Source organism: Pezoporus occidentalis, unplaced genomic scaffold (assembly GCF_034315485.1).
Source record: "Pezoporus occidentalis ecotype Australia unplaced genomic scaffold, CSIRO_AGI_Poc_V1 ctg3, whole genome shotgun sequence".
Classification (NCBI taxonomy): domain Eukaryota; kingdom Metazoa; phylum Chordata; class Aves; order Psittaciformes; family Psittacidae; genus Pezoporus; species Pezoporus occidentalis.
In genome coordinates, this window is record NW_026914940.1 from 4,427,675 (window position 1) to 4,444,229 (window position 16,555).

At 41.4% G+C, this 16,555-nt stretch overlaps 1 protein-coding gene across 6 annotated transcripts in view; it reads left to right on the forward strand.

The window, feature by feature from the left end:
- Nucleotides 1-16,555, forward strand: part of COL22A1 (collagen type XXII alpha 1 chain) — a 223,280-nt gene that overhangs the window by 154,563 nt on the left and 52,162 nt on the right. For 5 of the 6 annotated variants that reach the window (XM_062626970.1, XM_062626972.1, XM_062626969.1 and 2 more), the window contains 11 exons: nucleotides 2,005-2,058; nucleotides 2,396-2,449; nucleotides 3,430-3,487; nucleotides 4,892-4,941; nucleotides 5,343-5,378; nucleotides 7,213-7,275; nucleotides 8,495-8,548; nucleotides 10,615-10,656; nucleotides 12,716-12,748; nucleotides 15,678-15,731; nucleotides 16,393-16,446. In XM_062626970.1, coding sequence (XP_062482954.1) covers nucleotides 2,005-2,058; nucleotides 2,396-2,449; nucleotides 3,430-3,487; nucleotides 4,892-4,941; nucleotides 5,343-5,378; nucleotides 7,213-7,275; nucleotides 8,495-8,548; nucleotides 10,615-10,656; nucleotides 12,716-12,748; nucleotides 15,678-15,731; nucleotides 16,393-16,446 — 552 coding nt within the window. The remainder of the gene's footprint in view (nucleotides 1-2,004; nucleotides 2,059-2,395; nucleotides 2,450-3,429; nucleotides 3,488-4,891; nucleotides 4,942-5,342; nucleotides 5,379-7,212; nucleotides 7,276-8,494; nucleotides 8,549-10,614; nucleotides 10,657-12,715; nucleotides 12,749-15,677; nucleotides 15,732-16,392; nucleotides 16,447-16,555) is intronic. The other variant, XM_062626975.1, reaches the window with a different exon arrangement.

Here is a 16,555-nt window from a genome sequence, read left to right on the forward strand (position 1 = left end):
TGATAGTGAGACTATCAAGAGTTACTAGGAGAAACAGGATGATGACGATGTAGCACCTCACATTTTAGGGACTATGCTGGTTGCTGAAAAACTTCGCTTTTACGTCAGATTGACCCTTGTCTTTACTGTGTGTGGGAGCTTGTATTATACCTGGGGATGCGAGCTGAGGCAGCATCCTGAGGCTGGGTCCTGGTTGGGTTTTTCCACCTCTTGGTAGAAGCTTTCTGCAGGGCTTCTCAGCAGTACCATGTAGAGAGCCAAGCAGAACCTCTGTGTCCCTGGTGTCTGAGGTCACCCGGCTGTGTCTACACTATGGTGTTTTCTCTTGTGCTGGGTTAATTTGGACTGTTGGTGCTTTTCTTTGGCAAAACCTTCTTGAGGTGACGGCTGGTTTCGACCAGATGTCTGCTGATGGGACTAGAGAGCTCTTTAACTATGGGAGCCTCCTGCAACAGCAGCTGGACCCATGTCCCCAGAAGTTATTTCAGGGCTTCACAAGAGTGCATCAGTGCATCCCAAGGGGATGTTTTATTTGTGCTCACATTTGAGGCACTGTGCAAATGCTAAAGTAGGTGGATGAATCCGTGTCTGTTCTAAGCCTCAATGAAAACGGTTCATGGGAGGCAAGTGCATCTGCAGGTACTTTTTTGGTCGCTTTGCCCCATCTACTGGTGAGAAGCTGTCTTCTTTTCTGGCTGAGTTTTACAAGTGTATTCTAAAAAGAGCGCTTATCTGATACCTTCTCTGTCAAACCATGCCACAAATAACTTCTTGTCATCACTTTTTTACACTTTTCTTCTTTTCATTTTTTCCTAAAATGTGAAATGCTAATATTGAGCCATGACTCATAATACCTTAATCGCAAAAGCTGTGCTTTGTGATATTGAATGATGAAATTCCAACTGGCCATTTTCTATCTTGTATCAGTTCCTCAGCTTCAATTCTTTACATAGGATTGGGAGGAGAGTGGGGGAATGCGGTTTGTTTTTTCAATACAAGCACACCAGAACTGTCCCTATGCTGAAAACTGAAAACGAATGAAGTCCTGTTAGAAAGACAGAAGAGACAGCCAGGGTAAAACTCCAACTCAGTCATATATATCCACTTCTCACATCCATTCTCATATTGTTTGCTTAGGTCCTGATCCAAAAACCACATGAACATATGCTCCATTCTGAGCACAGGAGGATTCTTATCTGGTCTACAGCAGAAGCTGGAAGTAACAAACACCTCTGCATCTCAGGCAGCCTGTTAAGATTTGTTTAGTATGGAAACAAATTTCTCATCTGGGAAGCCAAATTTAACAATTTGCTCAATACACAAAAATAAACTCCTCTGAAAATCAAATAGCTATTGAGAGAATGGTTTCCCTGAGAAAAACAGCTGTTGCAGGGAAATGAGTAATAAATACCTTCAAGATATTTCCAACTGAACGTGCGCATTGAAGTATGAGTTTGTGAGGGCATTTTGCTGTCAACAAAGTTAATGTAGAGCACTAAAATGGTGGTGCATTTGCTTTGAAGAACTTGAATCAGTGCATTGTTTCTCCATACTCATGGATGCATATTGCTCCCTGCCCCAGTACAAACCTGTTCCACCCATTAGTTACTTCAGAGATCTTTTTGTAGAGGTAAATTGCTCACTTTGAAGTGACATTAATCAAGATTAAATTAGGCTGGATACTACATGAGATTCCACTGGACAAGCTTTGTGCTCTACGTTACCATTGATGGCCTTGAACTCCTTCATCTCTTATACTGGATTCAAGGATGGAGCTCACAACAGCAGTACTTAGTGGCTCAATCCAGAGATACTGTTCTGCTCATAAGCCTGATTCCCTTGGAGAGCTCAGTTTGGCATCTTACACTCTTATTTGTTAGAAATTAATGAAATAAAGCTCAGTGCTTTTGCCCACTTTGAACAGGGCTCTGACTGCACAGAAAAGGACCTGAGGCTTTCAGCCACTATCACAGAGATAAAATGGTTTTGCTTCATCTCTTGCAGGGACCTCCAGGGCCCCCAGGCGTTGCTGGACCTCCTGGAGCACCCGGAGCACCAGTAAGAAAACAAGTGTGGATTTTGGTTTATATTAAAGAGAATAAAGAACAGGGAGAACTTTAGGTCATGGTTTCCAGCAGGAACTGAGTCAGGACCTCTGGCAATGTGTCTTTTATGTTTTCTCACTGAGAAGCTACAGCTGGTCCTAGAGGACAGCTTCTCTGTGCCAAGCATTGGAACCATGTTGGTCTTCCCTGGTCAGTGTCTACAGGACCCCCCACAGCAGAGATCCAGCTACTGTGGAAGGGAAAATTGCATTTAAATTAAAATCTAGGTTGCTGTAAAGTACAGAAATTAGGATTTTTATATTTTTTTTTCTCCCAATTCGTTTTCCCAGGGGCTTCCAGGAGAGATTGGAGTTTCTGGTAAAACTGGAGCACCGGGACCACCTGTAAGTGTTAAGGAACTGCTTCCCTTGCCCCTGTTGCTCTCCTTGACTTCAGATACTGCAGTTCTCAAGTCTTTATTTCATTTCCTGCAGCTTGTCTGAAGGCAAGGTTTTAATGAGGGCTTGAACACTGTCACCTTTAATGCAGGCATTGGCATCTGCTGCCTTTTGTGAATAAGGATATTACCAGATGCAGGTCCGCTATTGTCCGCTATTCCTACACTCTGAAGACCATTGTATTTACTTTATAAGACACCTTTCAAAAGTCATTTTGCAGTTGGCAAGATATTGCTCTTCTGAGCCTGGAGTTCTCTGAATCAGGCTGAAGAACTCACAGAATCTCTGATTTGGCATAGAAATGTCTGTTGGCTGTTAAGTCAACAAAGGTGAATTATTCAATAGTTGGTATTAAGAAGTGCCACAGCAACCTCTGTGGTATTTGGGATTGACTGACACTTGGAAAGGGGACAGAAGGTTTTCTCACCATTTTAAATGCACTGCAGGAAATAATTGTAATTCTTATCTCGCTGAATGATTCTGTCACTGTGTTGTATAATTCAATTTAAGGAGTTTATGTATTGTATAAGAAATTACCACTATTTAAAAGGAGAAATAAACTTTAAAAAATTTTTACAGCTACAGATAAGAGACTTATAGAGAATTATAAATAAAAATATAATTGTAAAATTTATTTAAGACTCCATAGTGCCCAAAAAAGCTCTATAGTGTTGCTTCTCTGTAACAACACTGACATCCAGTGGTCATTCATCAAAACTAGGATACCGGAAAACAGGCCAAGTAGATACTGTGCATTGTGAGAACTTTTGTGTGTTTTGAGGCAGAGGAGGGGAAAAGTCAAAGCAAACTGCATGAGATGGTTCTTCTTAAACTTAGGTGCATGACAAGAGGGATGGATTGAACGTGCTTATGCTGATCTTGTTGTTACTGGTGTAAAGAGCAGCTTATGGTTTTCTCTTATTTAGGGGTTGCCTGGCAAAGATGGATTCAATGGGCTTCCTGGGCTTCCAGGTCAAAAGGCAAGTGGCACCATTTACACTGGTATTAAGCTACTTATTTGGGAAGATTATCTGAGTGAGCTAGTAAGTGGGAAAAGGGGCACATCTCTAGAGCCAAGCACCCTCTCACTAATCCCACGATCACTGAGCCACTGGTGAAGCTCCTGGTGTGTGTACTGAGTCGTTATGAAGATGGAGCTGGTTGTAAATAGAGCAAGGATGAGAGAGCCTCTTCCAGTCTTCAACTACTGCATCCTATTTGGCAAATACAGGCTGAGCATTGCAAACAGAGATGCTTCTACTTCATTCAGGAAAGCCAGTGACACTGGCAAGGCAAGGAATGTGTTCAAAGCACAAAGAAGAACAAAGAAGTGTGTCAGTCTCCAAAGATGTTCCTTTCTTTCCTCCATGAAGGGCAGGAGAGAAGAGCTATCATCGCCCTATGGCTTCTGTAGGTCTGTGTGGCAGAAAGACAGTTCTTCATTATTTCCTACTTCTTATCCCTTATTCAAAAGCTTCTGCAAATGACAGATTGGGAATGACTGCTGTCTCTGCAGTGGGAGAAGGGAGATAAGAGATTTAGAGATAGCAGATACTCTGATTGTCTTGCCATCACTACATAATAAGTGTCAAAGAAATGTGCCATATTTTGACTATGAAGGCCAAGCTAGGATTTGGGGATGATGATGCTATATTGGAATAAGGAGAATAGCTCTTAACCATCTACTGCCTTGGACTGCATTGGCAGTGGTCTTCATGCCTCTGGTACTTGAGCATTATGACCCCTACTTTTTCCAGGAGCACAGTACATTTATACTCACCTCTCTCAATTGAGTGCACTCAATGCTTGAGCCAGAGTCCCCAGCTCCCATTTACTGATGAATAAAGGTGAAGAATTAATACATTTCTGAGGCTAAATCAACAAATAAACTCTGGATTTACTCCCAGCCCTGTGTAGTACCTACTGCACTCCTCAGCTATGCAGTGCATTCCAGCCTCTGCTCTCCATCCTGACACCACCAGCATTGAAAGTTCTGTTTCATTTATCTAAAAAGCCCAGTGGCCATGGTCCCAATCCCACAATTAGTTATTTTTCTTAACAGAAATAATGTAGACTTTCTAACCATATGTAATTTGAAGAAACTGAATATGGGTTTTGTTTCTGAGGTCATTCACTATGGACATCTTTAATGTAACAGTGGTTGACTTTGTGTTATTCCAGAAATATTCTGGTAGGGTGATTGGTGCTTGAGATGTGATTACATAAACTAGAATGGAAAATTTCAGGAACCATATTCTCACTTGGCTCCATTTACATCCTCAGGCTAATACTGAAGATCTGACTCAAAATATTCCTCACTGTTACCTGCAAACATGCTGTGCTACCAAAGGAGTTTGTATATTAACTTCTTATGTTCCCTGCAGGGAGAACAAGGGGAAAAGGGTGAGGAAGGCTTTCCTGGAAAACCTGGCTCTAAGGTAAGGAATTGTATTTCAAGTTGACTGTAGCCATTGAGTCAATCAAGGTATGATTTTGAAAGGTCTTATACTGAAGTAAGGACAGTAAGATTCCTCTAAAATTGAAGGTGTAAGTGGATGAGCATAGACAGCTCATTGCCTTTCAGAATTCATGGTGTTCTAAAATACCAATCCCCATTTGGTGCTCCTCTCAAACCTACATGTATAGGGAGATCTGACCTGGCCTTTGTGTTGGCTTCTTGCAGTCTGGGTTCTCAAGCCATTAAGAATGCAATTTCAGTGTCTTATGGGAAGTAGGTAGAGCACAATGGGCCAGGACAGTAGAAGACACATTTACTAATGAGAAACAGTTCTTGCAAAAGAGTCCTTGCAATGTTAATGTTTTGATTTCGTTTTTCCAGGGTGAACCAGGGAGCCATGGCCAACCTGGAGAGCAGGTGAGCAGGAAAAATGATCTTAGCAGCAAGATTTCAAGTGACCTCATGCAATGACAAAGACATTGGCCAATAACAAGATCTGTGCGTGTCATTTGCATTTGATGGCTCAAGCCCACTGCCACAAAGGGTCAGACCCCCGGCCAAAGCACTGCCACTTGGTCAGGGTCATCTCCCCACACAGGGCAGTTCTTGCTTCTAATACCACCTTCCAAAACACTTGTTTCTCTCTCCAGTGTGGTGCTCTCCACACATTTCATAACTATTCTCTTTACTGTCACCTCAGTCATAAATTATTGAAAAATGCAGCCCCTAAGAGGACTTCACTTAATATATCCTCTGAATTTGACAGAAACCAACTAATAACAGGTGTGTGAGTGTAGTTTCTTCTGTCAGTTGTAAGCCATCCTTCAGAGATCCTTCTTCTATGCTGCATTTTGTAGTTTGCTAATGAGAACATCATGTTGGCCTGTGTCAGACATGTTACTGAAGATACATCACACAAATGCTTCCTTCTTTGCTTCGTTCTTGTATCAAGGGAGGGAACTGGATGGGTTTGATATAATTGTTTTTTAAAATTCACCTTGGCTGTTTTGCATTATATTTCTGTCCTTGAGAGCATACAAACTCATTGAAGTTTTGCTTCAGTATCTTTCCAGAGACCAAAGTTACACCAGCATCCTGCAGTGGCTCTCATAAAGCACCATTTTCTCCACCACAAAATGTCACTCTCATTAGTCTTCTCCAAACATCACCCTGATGTTCCCCCAGCTTCTTGTTCCTCATCTGATTTCTTCTGCAGACTCATTGTACCTATATCACAATAATGTTTTGAGTCTTCCCATACTTCAGAGCTAATCTCTTTAGAGCAGGAATGACCTTTTCTTAGTTCAGTATTTGTACAGCACTTAGTGCATTTGGGTCCTGTCCATGTCTGACATTCTTTATGATATTGCACACAACTGCAGATAGCAGAATAGTTATAAATAGGAAACCACATGGTTATTTTTAGATGACAAACTGGGCCAACTGGGAGCTAAGTTTGAGAATACTTGATATATTTAGAACAAACCACATGACACAGAGGTCATAATTACTTCAATAGCAAGTATTATAAAGCAGAAAGTCAAAGGTAAAATTCAAACAGGAAGAAAACCAAATGTGCAATAATGCATCCAGAAAATTCTAGATCTCTTTGTCAGGTAACATCTGTACCATTCAGATTAATACAGAGCAGGTTTTGCATTTCCAGGCCATATGAAAATAAAAGATTTAATTTCTTTTGCTGATTTTATTTGCTTGTTTGCTCCTGCTACCAGTGCAGCATGAAGAAAACATGTCCGAAGTTACATGTATTTGGTTAACAGTGTAACAGCAAAAAAAACCGAAGTCTTAGCTGCTGTTTTAAGTAATGATTTTCCATGAATAAGAAATTATTTGATAATCAAACTAATCCTATTTTCTCTCTCAGCAAACTGTATCTATACTCAATCCCGTTAAAAAGCTGGGGCATGCTCTGGCCTTACAGCGTAGACTGTGTATCAAGGTGTGACTGGGTGTCAAGAAGGAAACACCTGCAGTCATTATGACTTGTGAAGATTTCAGAGTTTAATGTCAGAGAAAGAGATAGACACCTAAAGGTTTCATCCTCTCCAGCCTAGAGTCATTGTGGCTAGATTAGCCTATTGTGAAGACTAGACTTGACGCATTTTAGCTGACATAAGAGAGAAAAGAGCTTGGTCCACCATTCTGCCTCTTCATTCTTAGTTATATTTATTAATAGAACCCATGATTGATGTCTGTTCCTGTATTTCACACACTTTCGTCTTACTTTCAGGGTGAAGCAGGTTTTCCTGGTCCTCAGGGTTTACCTGGGCTGAAAGGAGAAAAAGGAAACCAGGTGAGTGACATTGAGCCATGGCTTGATTCTTTTGGCCATTAAGCATAAGAAGGCCTTATCTCCAATGTTCCTAGATGATGTTCTCTCTTGTGATTGCTGTGGTGGTGAGCAGCTGATTGGTGTGTAGCAAAGTCAACAAGTACCCCTTCCAAAAAGGTACTTTACTGCCTAATGACTGTTCATAAATGCAGTGGAGGTGCTAATGAAAAGCGTCTATCCTAAATGCAAAAGGTTATGACCATACTGCTTGTGAGGCAGTAGAAGTAGAAGGTTCTTTAGGTCTCACTGTCAGATATATCTGCTTGTTTTAAAAACATTAAAATAAGATTAATAACAACAAAATCGCAAATCCCACTTGTCACTGAGCTCTGGAGAAGGCTTCGGATGGCTGGATCTTTTTCTGATAGCCTAACTTCGACTTATGTCCTAGTGTCTACTGCGTCCCCCGGCTAGCTCCAGATTTCCAGAGGCATCTGCATACTAGGAAATAGTTGAATCAGGGGCCTGACAGTAAATTTAGCCATGTAAATGAGGTCTGATCAAGTACTCCTATTTATTTATGCAGAAGTATACAAATACTACATAATTGGATGTGATCCAGAAGGATCTAAAATCAACTGGGGTCTTACAGATCAGTTTACCATATGTATAGTAAAGCATAAACTATAGAATATATTCTCTGTATATGTAAGATGGTAGTAATGTAGGTCAGATTTCTCCTATTTGGATGGCAAGATAGATACATTTTGTATATGCACTTTGATGAGCACTCGCATCATCCTTGTTAAGCATCTCTCATTCAGATGGCCAGGTTACCTGGGCAAAATAGAGAGGTAGGCGCTAGTGAAGGATGATTCAGAAATCTATGTACAAAGCTGGTAGTATGAATGTCTCCTTTGGGTCTCAATTCCTGTTCTGGTGCCTTTCTTGTCCTACTAGAAAAAATTAGGCTTTTATAACTGCATCAGGCAGTAGAATCTTCTACATGAAAGTTATTTTGGGATTGGCGAGTTCCTTTCCATTAACTTCACTGTTATTCACTAGCTTTTGAAAATAGTGTGGATTTTATGTAGCCATCTCCAAAATACTGCATTTTTAATTGCTTGCACTACATCATGGAGGACAGGTAAGATCAACTGAAAGTGTAAAATATTCTAGTGGGATGGATGCAATCTAATCAAAACATGAGTATTTCTTGCTTTCCTTTGCCTTCTTTTAGGGAGAAAAAGGAAAAGATGGCTTCCCAGGTTTGAAGGGTGAAAGAGGAGTAAAGGTAAGTCATGAAATGAGCATGATCCTCCTTAGACAAGAGGGGAAGAGACAAGTGGGCAGAGATAAGTGATAGAGGAGGATATCTGAGGAAGAGTAAAAACATTCAGAGTCTTTTAGCTGAGCTTTACAGAGAAGCAGCAAAAAAAGCTGTGTGTGGGATGGAGACAACAATTTGTCAAATAATGCAATAAAGAGTAAGGAGCTGATGAAATTTAAGGAAAACTTTTTTAATTCAAGGGAAATTTTCATTGTTTTAGAATTGGCTGATACAAGTGAGCCTGCAATTAAATTCTAAAGAAGTTTTCTACGCCTGCCTGTGATGTACTAAAACAGTAATTTAAAGAATGGCCTGGGCTTCTGCCTCCACAACACCATTAATTTTAATGAAAATGAGAGAACTAGATAAGCGTGATATCTACCAAAATTTGCACACAAGCTTTGTGAAAATAAAGGTGAAGAAGAAACATTGACCTTGCAGATGCCTGTGGTCGTATAGTGAAAAAAATGCCTTCATTATAGTGGTGATCATAGAATAGAATCATAGAATAGTTAGGGTTGGAAAGGACTTTAAGATCATCCAGTTCCAACCCCCCTGCCATGGGCAGGGATGCCTCACACTGAACCATGTCACCCAAGGCTCTGTCCAGCCTGGCCTTGAATACTGCCAGGGATGGAGCATTCACAACCTCCCTGGGCAACCCATTTCAGTGCCTCACCACCCTAACAGGAAAGAACTTCCTTATATCCAATCTAAACTTCCCCTGTTTAAGTTTTAACCTGTTACCCCTTGTCCTGTCACTGCAGTCCTGAATGAAGAGTCCTTCACCAGCATCCCTATAGGCCCCCTTCAGATACTGGAAGGTTGCTATGAGGTCTCCACACAGCCTTCTCTTCTCCAGGCTGAACAGCCCCAACTTTCTCAGCCTATCTTCATATGGGAGGTGCTCCAGTCCCCTGATCATTCTCATGGCCCTCCTCTGACTTGTTCCAACAGTTCCATGTCCTTTTTATTTTGAGGACACCAGAACTGCACACAATACTCCAAGTGAGGTCTCCAAGTGATAGCCATCAGGAAGGGGGTACCATTTTGTTCTTCTTAGCATACACTAGTGACTTTCACAGCTATGGAGGTGGGAATGCTTTCATGGGTGGCCAAATGACATCTCCAGTGAAGCACTTGAATATCCTATGTCTGGGAAGTTTGTATGCAGTTCTTGGCTTCGAAGTGTCAGGGGGACTGATGTTTGTGGAGCATAGCCCACAGGAATATCAATGGCAGGTAAGACACCCACTCTATAATTCTCATGAGGTACTTCCTCAACAATATAGTTTTAACTAAAAAAAAAATAGCGTGAAAACTGAATTTAGAAACTTATATTTGTGATGAAACACAGAGGATTCTTTTTTCTTTTTTTATCCACCAAGAAAGTTCAGCTGAAAAATGTTTTTCAATCAAAAATTTAGATTAACTTTAACTTAAAATGTAAATTAAACTCCATATCAGTCCTACACTGAATGGGTAACATTAAAAAGTCAATGATCTGTGGAAGTCATAAACTGATAAAGACAAGAAGGTGAGAACCCTCCATGCAACAAACCAAAGACAGCAGAAATTCTGGCCAGAGCAATGAAGTAAATTCGTAGAATCATAGAATCATTTGGGTTGGAAAGGACCTTAAGATCATCTGGTTCCAACCCCCTGCCATGGGTAGGGACGCCTTTCACTGGAATGGGTTCCTCCAAGCCTCATCCAACCTGGCCTTGAACACTGCCAAGGATGGAGCATTTACCACTTCTCTGGGCAAACAGTTCCAGTGCCTCACCACTCTCAAAGTAAAGAATTTCTTCCTTATGTCTAACCTGAATCTCCCCTGTTACATTCGAACGCATTACTCCTTATCCTGTTCTATCCATCAGAGAAGTGCTATGTGATTTGCAGTGTCACTGAGCTGGCAGGTTGGGACTGGTTAAATCTCATGTGATGATGTTGCATCTTCTACCTGATAATGTTGAGTTTTATTTGGGAGTCTTTTTATATCCTTAGATATATATTTCTTCTCTTTCTAGGGTGACACAGGTTCCCCTGGGCCCCCAGGCTTACCTGGAACAGTAAGTAAGATTGCGTTCTGTGCTGTAACAACATTCAATGCATCACCACACTTCCTCCACACAAATTCCTCATAAAGTGTTAAAGTTCCTTCATTTACTCTCAGATTATCTCCCTTCGCTTCAGAGAAGTGATGTTGAGGTGTATTTGGACTTCGTATTTTGAGGGAAGGTTGTGCCCTCCTCTGTCTCTTTGCAAACAGCATTTTTATGTGCTTTTGCCTTATGGTAGCACTTACATTGAATTCGTGATTTGTTTAGCAGCTATGGGAGCTATCTATCTAAAGAAGGTGGTGGCTGAGAACATGGAATACATTCATATTCATTTTTCAGGGTGAGCTAGATTTTCCCACTGGGATCTCAGGAGAAGGCTGGCTCACTCTCACAGATACCAGTGAACAACAGCTTGTCTTCTTGGGGAACAATTCACCATTTTCCAGGAAAAGCAAAGGGTTTCACTTCTCACTGACATGAACGTATGGGGTGGAGCACTCAGCTTCAGTGATGCTGCAGCCTCCCAGCGCCTCCATTGCATACAGTACCATGCTATGCTGTAGTCCCAGAAAGACCCTCTCATCCCAGAGGTCATTCTGGATTCAGCACCAGATCCACCACACAAACCAGTCATGATTGGTTCCACATGCCCTTCTGCTGATACAAAATTAAAGACCAAGAAACCATGAATTCATTTTTTTTAAATAAGCCTGCAAAATTACTTTTGGGATCATGAAGTTCACTGGTGATTAAACCAGCATCTACAGAGAGTCAATGCATAAACCTCTTTATGTATAATATATTATACATTTATACATAAGATTTAAATTAAAAATAAAATTTATAATAGTAAATATATAAAACTCTTTTCCTAGTGTTCCCTCCAACAAAAGCTGAGTAAGCAGCTTGGAGGGAGGACTAGGAACAGACCTGTCATTGTAACAGGAGGGCTGACTCCGGTCTCAGATCCTACAAACATGGTAGATATCCACTTGTCAGCTTTGCTCGCCACAGCTGGATACACCTGCCACATTGACAGGTTATGAAGAGAATTTGAATCAAGGTATGCTGGTGAAAATCAAGCGCCTAAAGACTTTCACGCAGCAACGGAACAAGTGTTATAATTTATTGCCTGCCATTACAGAATCATTAAATAGTTTGGGTTGGAAGGGATCTTCAAAGGTCATCTAGTTCCACCCCGCCTGCAATGGGCAGCGACATCTTCAACTAAATCAAGTTGCTCAGAACCACATCTAGCCTGGCCTTGACTGTTTCCAGCGATAGGGCATCCACCACCTCTCTGTGCAGCCTGTGCCAGTGTTTTACCACCCTCATTTGTAAGGAATTTCTTCCTCACATCCAGCCTGAATCTTCCCTCTTTTAGTTTAAAACCATCACCCCTTATCCTTTCACAACAGGCCTTGCTAAAAAGCCTCTCCCCATCTTTATTAGCTATTCTTATTTCTAAGAACTGAAAGGTTGCACTAAGGTCTCCCAGAGTCTTCCCCAGGCTGAACAACCCCAGCTCTCTCGGCCTTTCCTCATAGGAGTAGTGCTCCATCCCTATGATAATTTTTGTGGCCGATCAGTTGGGCTTCTTCAGTCTGTGCCAAAGGGTGAGTCATACCTTTGTGTAAGATGGCTGTGTAATCCCAAAGACAACCCTGTTGAGATATATATGTCTTGTATACAGTTCAAAGCAAAGAGACAACCATCAAGGTCAGCCATGGCATCAGGAAATCTAGCAATACTGAAGATGGCTGCAAGTGGAAAAGTGTGCTGGAGATTGCTTGGAGTAAACTTGCTAACAAGGTTAAATACTGTTTTTTCAAAGCAGTGGGGCATACAGGATGTATTTGTGTTTATGTTCATATTTCAAATACTCCAGGAAATGTCAGACATTTGTGGGCTTTTTTCCAAGCAGCCAGATGTTACAATGAGTTGCTCATTTATAAACCTGATGGATATATGGAGTGTGTAATCTGTAATGACAAGGCGAAATGCATGTAATTTATTACATCACAAGGAAAACAGGCAATGCTTCTTTTAACACTGATTTCTCTTCCAGACAGCCTTCTTCACCCCACACCCCAGGATTCCTGTAAGTAACAATTCTAATAAACATGACTTCTGCCTTATTGCCTCTTGTATGTGATAGACACACAGCTCCTTAGTATTTTCCATGTTATTTATATGCTTTCAGTAAAAGAAACTGGTTTGAGTCTGGTTCTGGGCAACTTCACCATTGTAACCAATCATGATATGTCCACAGCTGCCCTGGTAACAGCAACAGCCTGTGGTCACAGTTGACATAGCTATATGCTGTCCCTGTCTCTTAAGTTTAGAACAAAGTCTCATTTCCAACTTGCAGTACATTGTGGGAAATATCTGTCATTACACAGGATTAGACCATTGGTATGTGAATAAGCTTGTTTAGGATCAGGAGGCATGTATAAGTGACATGTACAAATGGCAGAAGTAGGCTGAAAGAGTGCCATTAGACAAGAAAGTGCATATGCCAGGTACTTCAGAGGCTGAGGAAGGAAGCAGGGATGTGAGGTAGTACTGCAAATAGAGTTAAGATTTTGTTGATTTGCTTTTCCCCTTGACTTGCAGTTTGATAATACCTTTACTAAGGAAAGGCGCAGAACAATGACATCTTGTGTGGTCTTTGTAGTGGTGCAGTCACAGGAGGAGTTCTCTCTTCTGCTTTGAGTTCATTTGTCTTGTAAATGAGCTGCAAGACAGTAAAGAATAAAAGGTTTGAAGTGTGTTAGCAGGTCAGGTTGCTGGGATTCCTCTATGTGTAAGACGAATGTGATGATACGGTGGCACAGGTCTTGTACATAGTGTTGCAAGCTTTGGGAGCTGTAAATCAAAGGTATGGATAGTTACCTTTGATTTACAGCTCTACAAATTAAGGTGTCAGAAGGTGGTGATAAGCCTTAGGAAATGTCATGGGTTATATTATAGAGGCCAGCAGGGTGCTGAAGGCTGTCAAGCACTTGCCAAAACACAATACTTGCTATTGCTTTCCATCAACTATGTGGTGTATAGTACCAGGTAACACAGCCTGGACAGAAGGCAGCAGTTCTATCTTCCACTTCAGCTGGCCACAGCTGAGCCCTCACTGCATTTCCTCTCCTTTAAGTGGCACAGGAATGACTAACATGTTAATTGAGATGACAGGAGAGCAGGTTTGCTCTCCTGGGCAGGTCAAGGAAGCTGCAGGCACTGATCTGGACCAGGTTGGTAGCATCTGTTAGCTGTCACTGCATCATCCTGTTCATTGAGCCATAGGAAAGGAGTGGATGGCAGTGGATTAAGTCCAGCTGCCAAGGGTAAAGGTCTTCACAATGTGCAGCACTAGTGGACACTGATAACAGATAATACATCATTGAGGGCTGGGCAAATTTGGAAGGAGTCTCAGGCAGATTTGTTGGGAGGTTGTGCTAAGAAATGCTGCTCTACCCATGTTTGTGGCTGTGCTAGGACATTAAACTGGAATTTTGCTGATTTTTCATTATAATGAAAGTCAACTATCAAGGAAAAAGTGGGAGAAAGGAGAAAATTAAGGAAGCTTCCTCCCTTTACTTGTTGAGTTACTTCTTCCCTTTGCAGTCTTATTTTCCTTAGTAATATATGCCCTTATTTCCACTCAGTAACACCATCCCTGCCTGCAAATGCATTGCGCTATGTCTGTCATTTGTTGCTTTGCACTCTCAAAAGGCTTTCAGAGCTTGAAATGTCGACCTCCAGGCACAACTACACCGGTTACACAGGGCCCATTGCTTCAACTTCTTTTGGTGATCCCATTACCTTTCTGAAGGCCACTAGATGGCATCAGGGACTGCCTGATTGAAGATGGTCTAACGGGGTGAAACTTTCAGCGTAAAATTCTTCCTCATAGATAATAATATTCATCATGCATAATAAATTCAGACATAAGTAATATTTATGCAGTTACATTTGTTTTGTCTGTCAGAGATTAATTTGCAATTGGACTTTGAATTCCCAGGTGTTACAGAAATGATTGGCAAATAGCTGACGTGAATAAAATTCAAGTTGATTTGTCTTGGCTTCTGCATTTTGAATGATCACTATTCCTTGTTTGTATGTGTAGATTAAACCACTGATGTTCTTACTCTTCCTTGATTGCATAATTGAAGCACTTTGTATGATAAATAATGAATAAGTAATGATTGCTGGTGCCTGAATACATATGTTCATATAAATATACAAATGTGAGTGTTCATGTAATGCCTGGTTCATTCCAGCTGGTTCCACAGGTGTGTGCTGTTCCTTTTCAATTTATATAAAAGCAGAAATATAGAATTATTGATTATTTTTTCTAGAGCTCAGAACAAAGCTGATGAACTGTCTGGAAGCATCTTTGATTTACTGTAAGGAGGAAGAACAGGAATAAATTAATCCTATTAGTCAGAGATGGTTGCCCATGAAATAATGTATTGACATTGAAGGAGGGAGCAGAAGTGGCATGGATGTATGGAGATATTGACAGAACTAGAGATCATGAAAACCTACATAGCGCACCTCTCTGGAAGTGCTTAAAATGAGACCCTGAACACCTCTCTCTTAAAGGTGGAATAGGGAACTGTCTGTATGTGGATTATTTCTCCAGTTGCAAGATACCATTAGGTCTGTGGTCCTACACAGAAGTGGTGCAGTGGCACTGATGCTTTTGCTATTGGACATCTTCTCTGGCCTTTTAATACATTGGAACTGAATTGATTGAATTTGGAATGGCAAATTCTTTAACTACTGTTCTCCATGAGGGAAAAGTGTTCTCTTTTCAAATTACTGCATAACAACCCAAAAAGTCTAGGCAATCATCTCCACGTCTTAGTGTGTGATACCAGTTTTGATTCTTTGGCCTCAAAGTCCTTTGAATAAGCTTCTGTAAGTCAGAAATGTATAACTGATTGAAATAGCCCTCTTACCAAACGTGACTAGTGTGACTTCTAGCCATGGAAATAGCCTTTTATTTCTCTTTTATTGTTTTATATCAGGGTGAACCTGGACCAAAAGGGGAGAAAGGAGATCGAGGAACAAGTGGAGAACCTGTAAGCACAGCCAAATGTTTCCTCAGTTGGCTTTGAACTTTAGCAAGGAGAGGACATGAAAGTTCCCTGTTTTGGAGGGAGAGGGTGGGACATGCTCCTTCCATAGCTGGGATGCTTCTCTCATCAGGCCACAGTCGGCGTTTGGCTTTATGCTCACTGTAGAGAAAGCTACATGAGTACATGAATGTAAGCACCTCATTTATAGTTCCAGACCTTAGTAGCTTAGGAAAGAGGACTCTGGGGCTTGATAGGCAGAGCCTGGGTGTCAGTAAGGATGTACAGGATTTATTTAGGGGTTTTGTAGAGAAAGCTACATGAGTACATGAATGTAAGCACCTCATTTATAGCTCCGGACCTTAGTAACTTAGAAAAGAGGACTCTGGGGCTTGATAGGCAGAGCCTGGGTGTCAGTAAGGATGCACAGGATTTATTAAGGGGTTTTGAAGTGATGTAGCCCAGCATTTGGCTACTTTAGTTGTATTCTGTATTCTTTTGTTCTGAATTGAGTCTCCAGGAGAAACAATCCTGTGCAGTCACAGCCTTTTGACAGCCACCTTTCCTTCTCTCAGTGGGAGGAAGGAGAGACATCTCCTTCAGCTCAGGAGAGGAAAGGAGCAGTTTCCTTCAGTTCCTTCACCTTCCTCCCTCTGTTTTTTTTCAGGGATTACCTGGGATTCCAGGTGAAAAAGGTGCCCCAGGACCTGCAGGAGCAGAGGTAAGAGGGCCCAGCCTTGAAGAAAACCTTTGACATGATCAGAGAGGGGTCCCTTCAAGGTCTGTATCACTGTAAGTAGTTCTTCCCCCATACATCAACAGCCCATTTC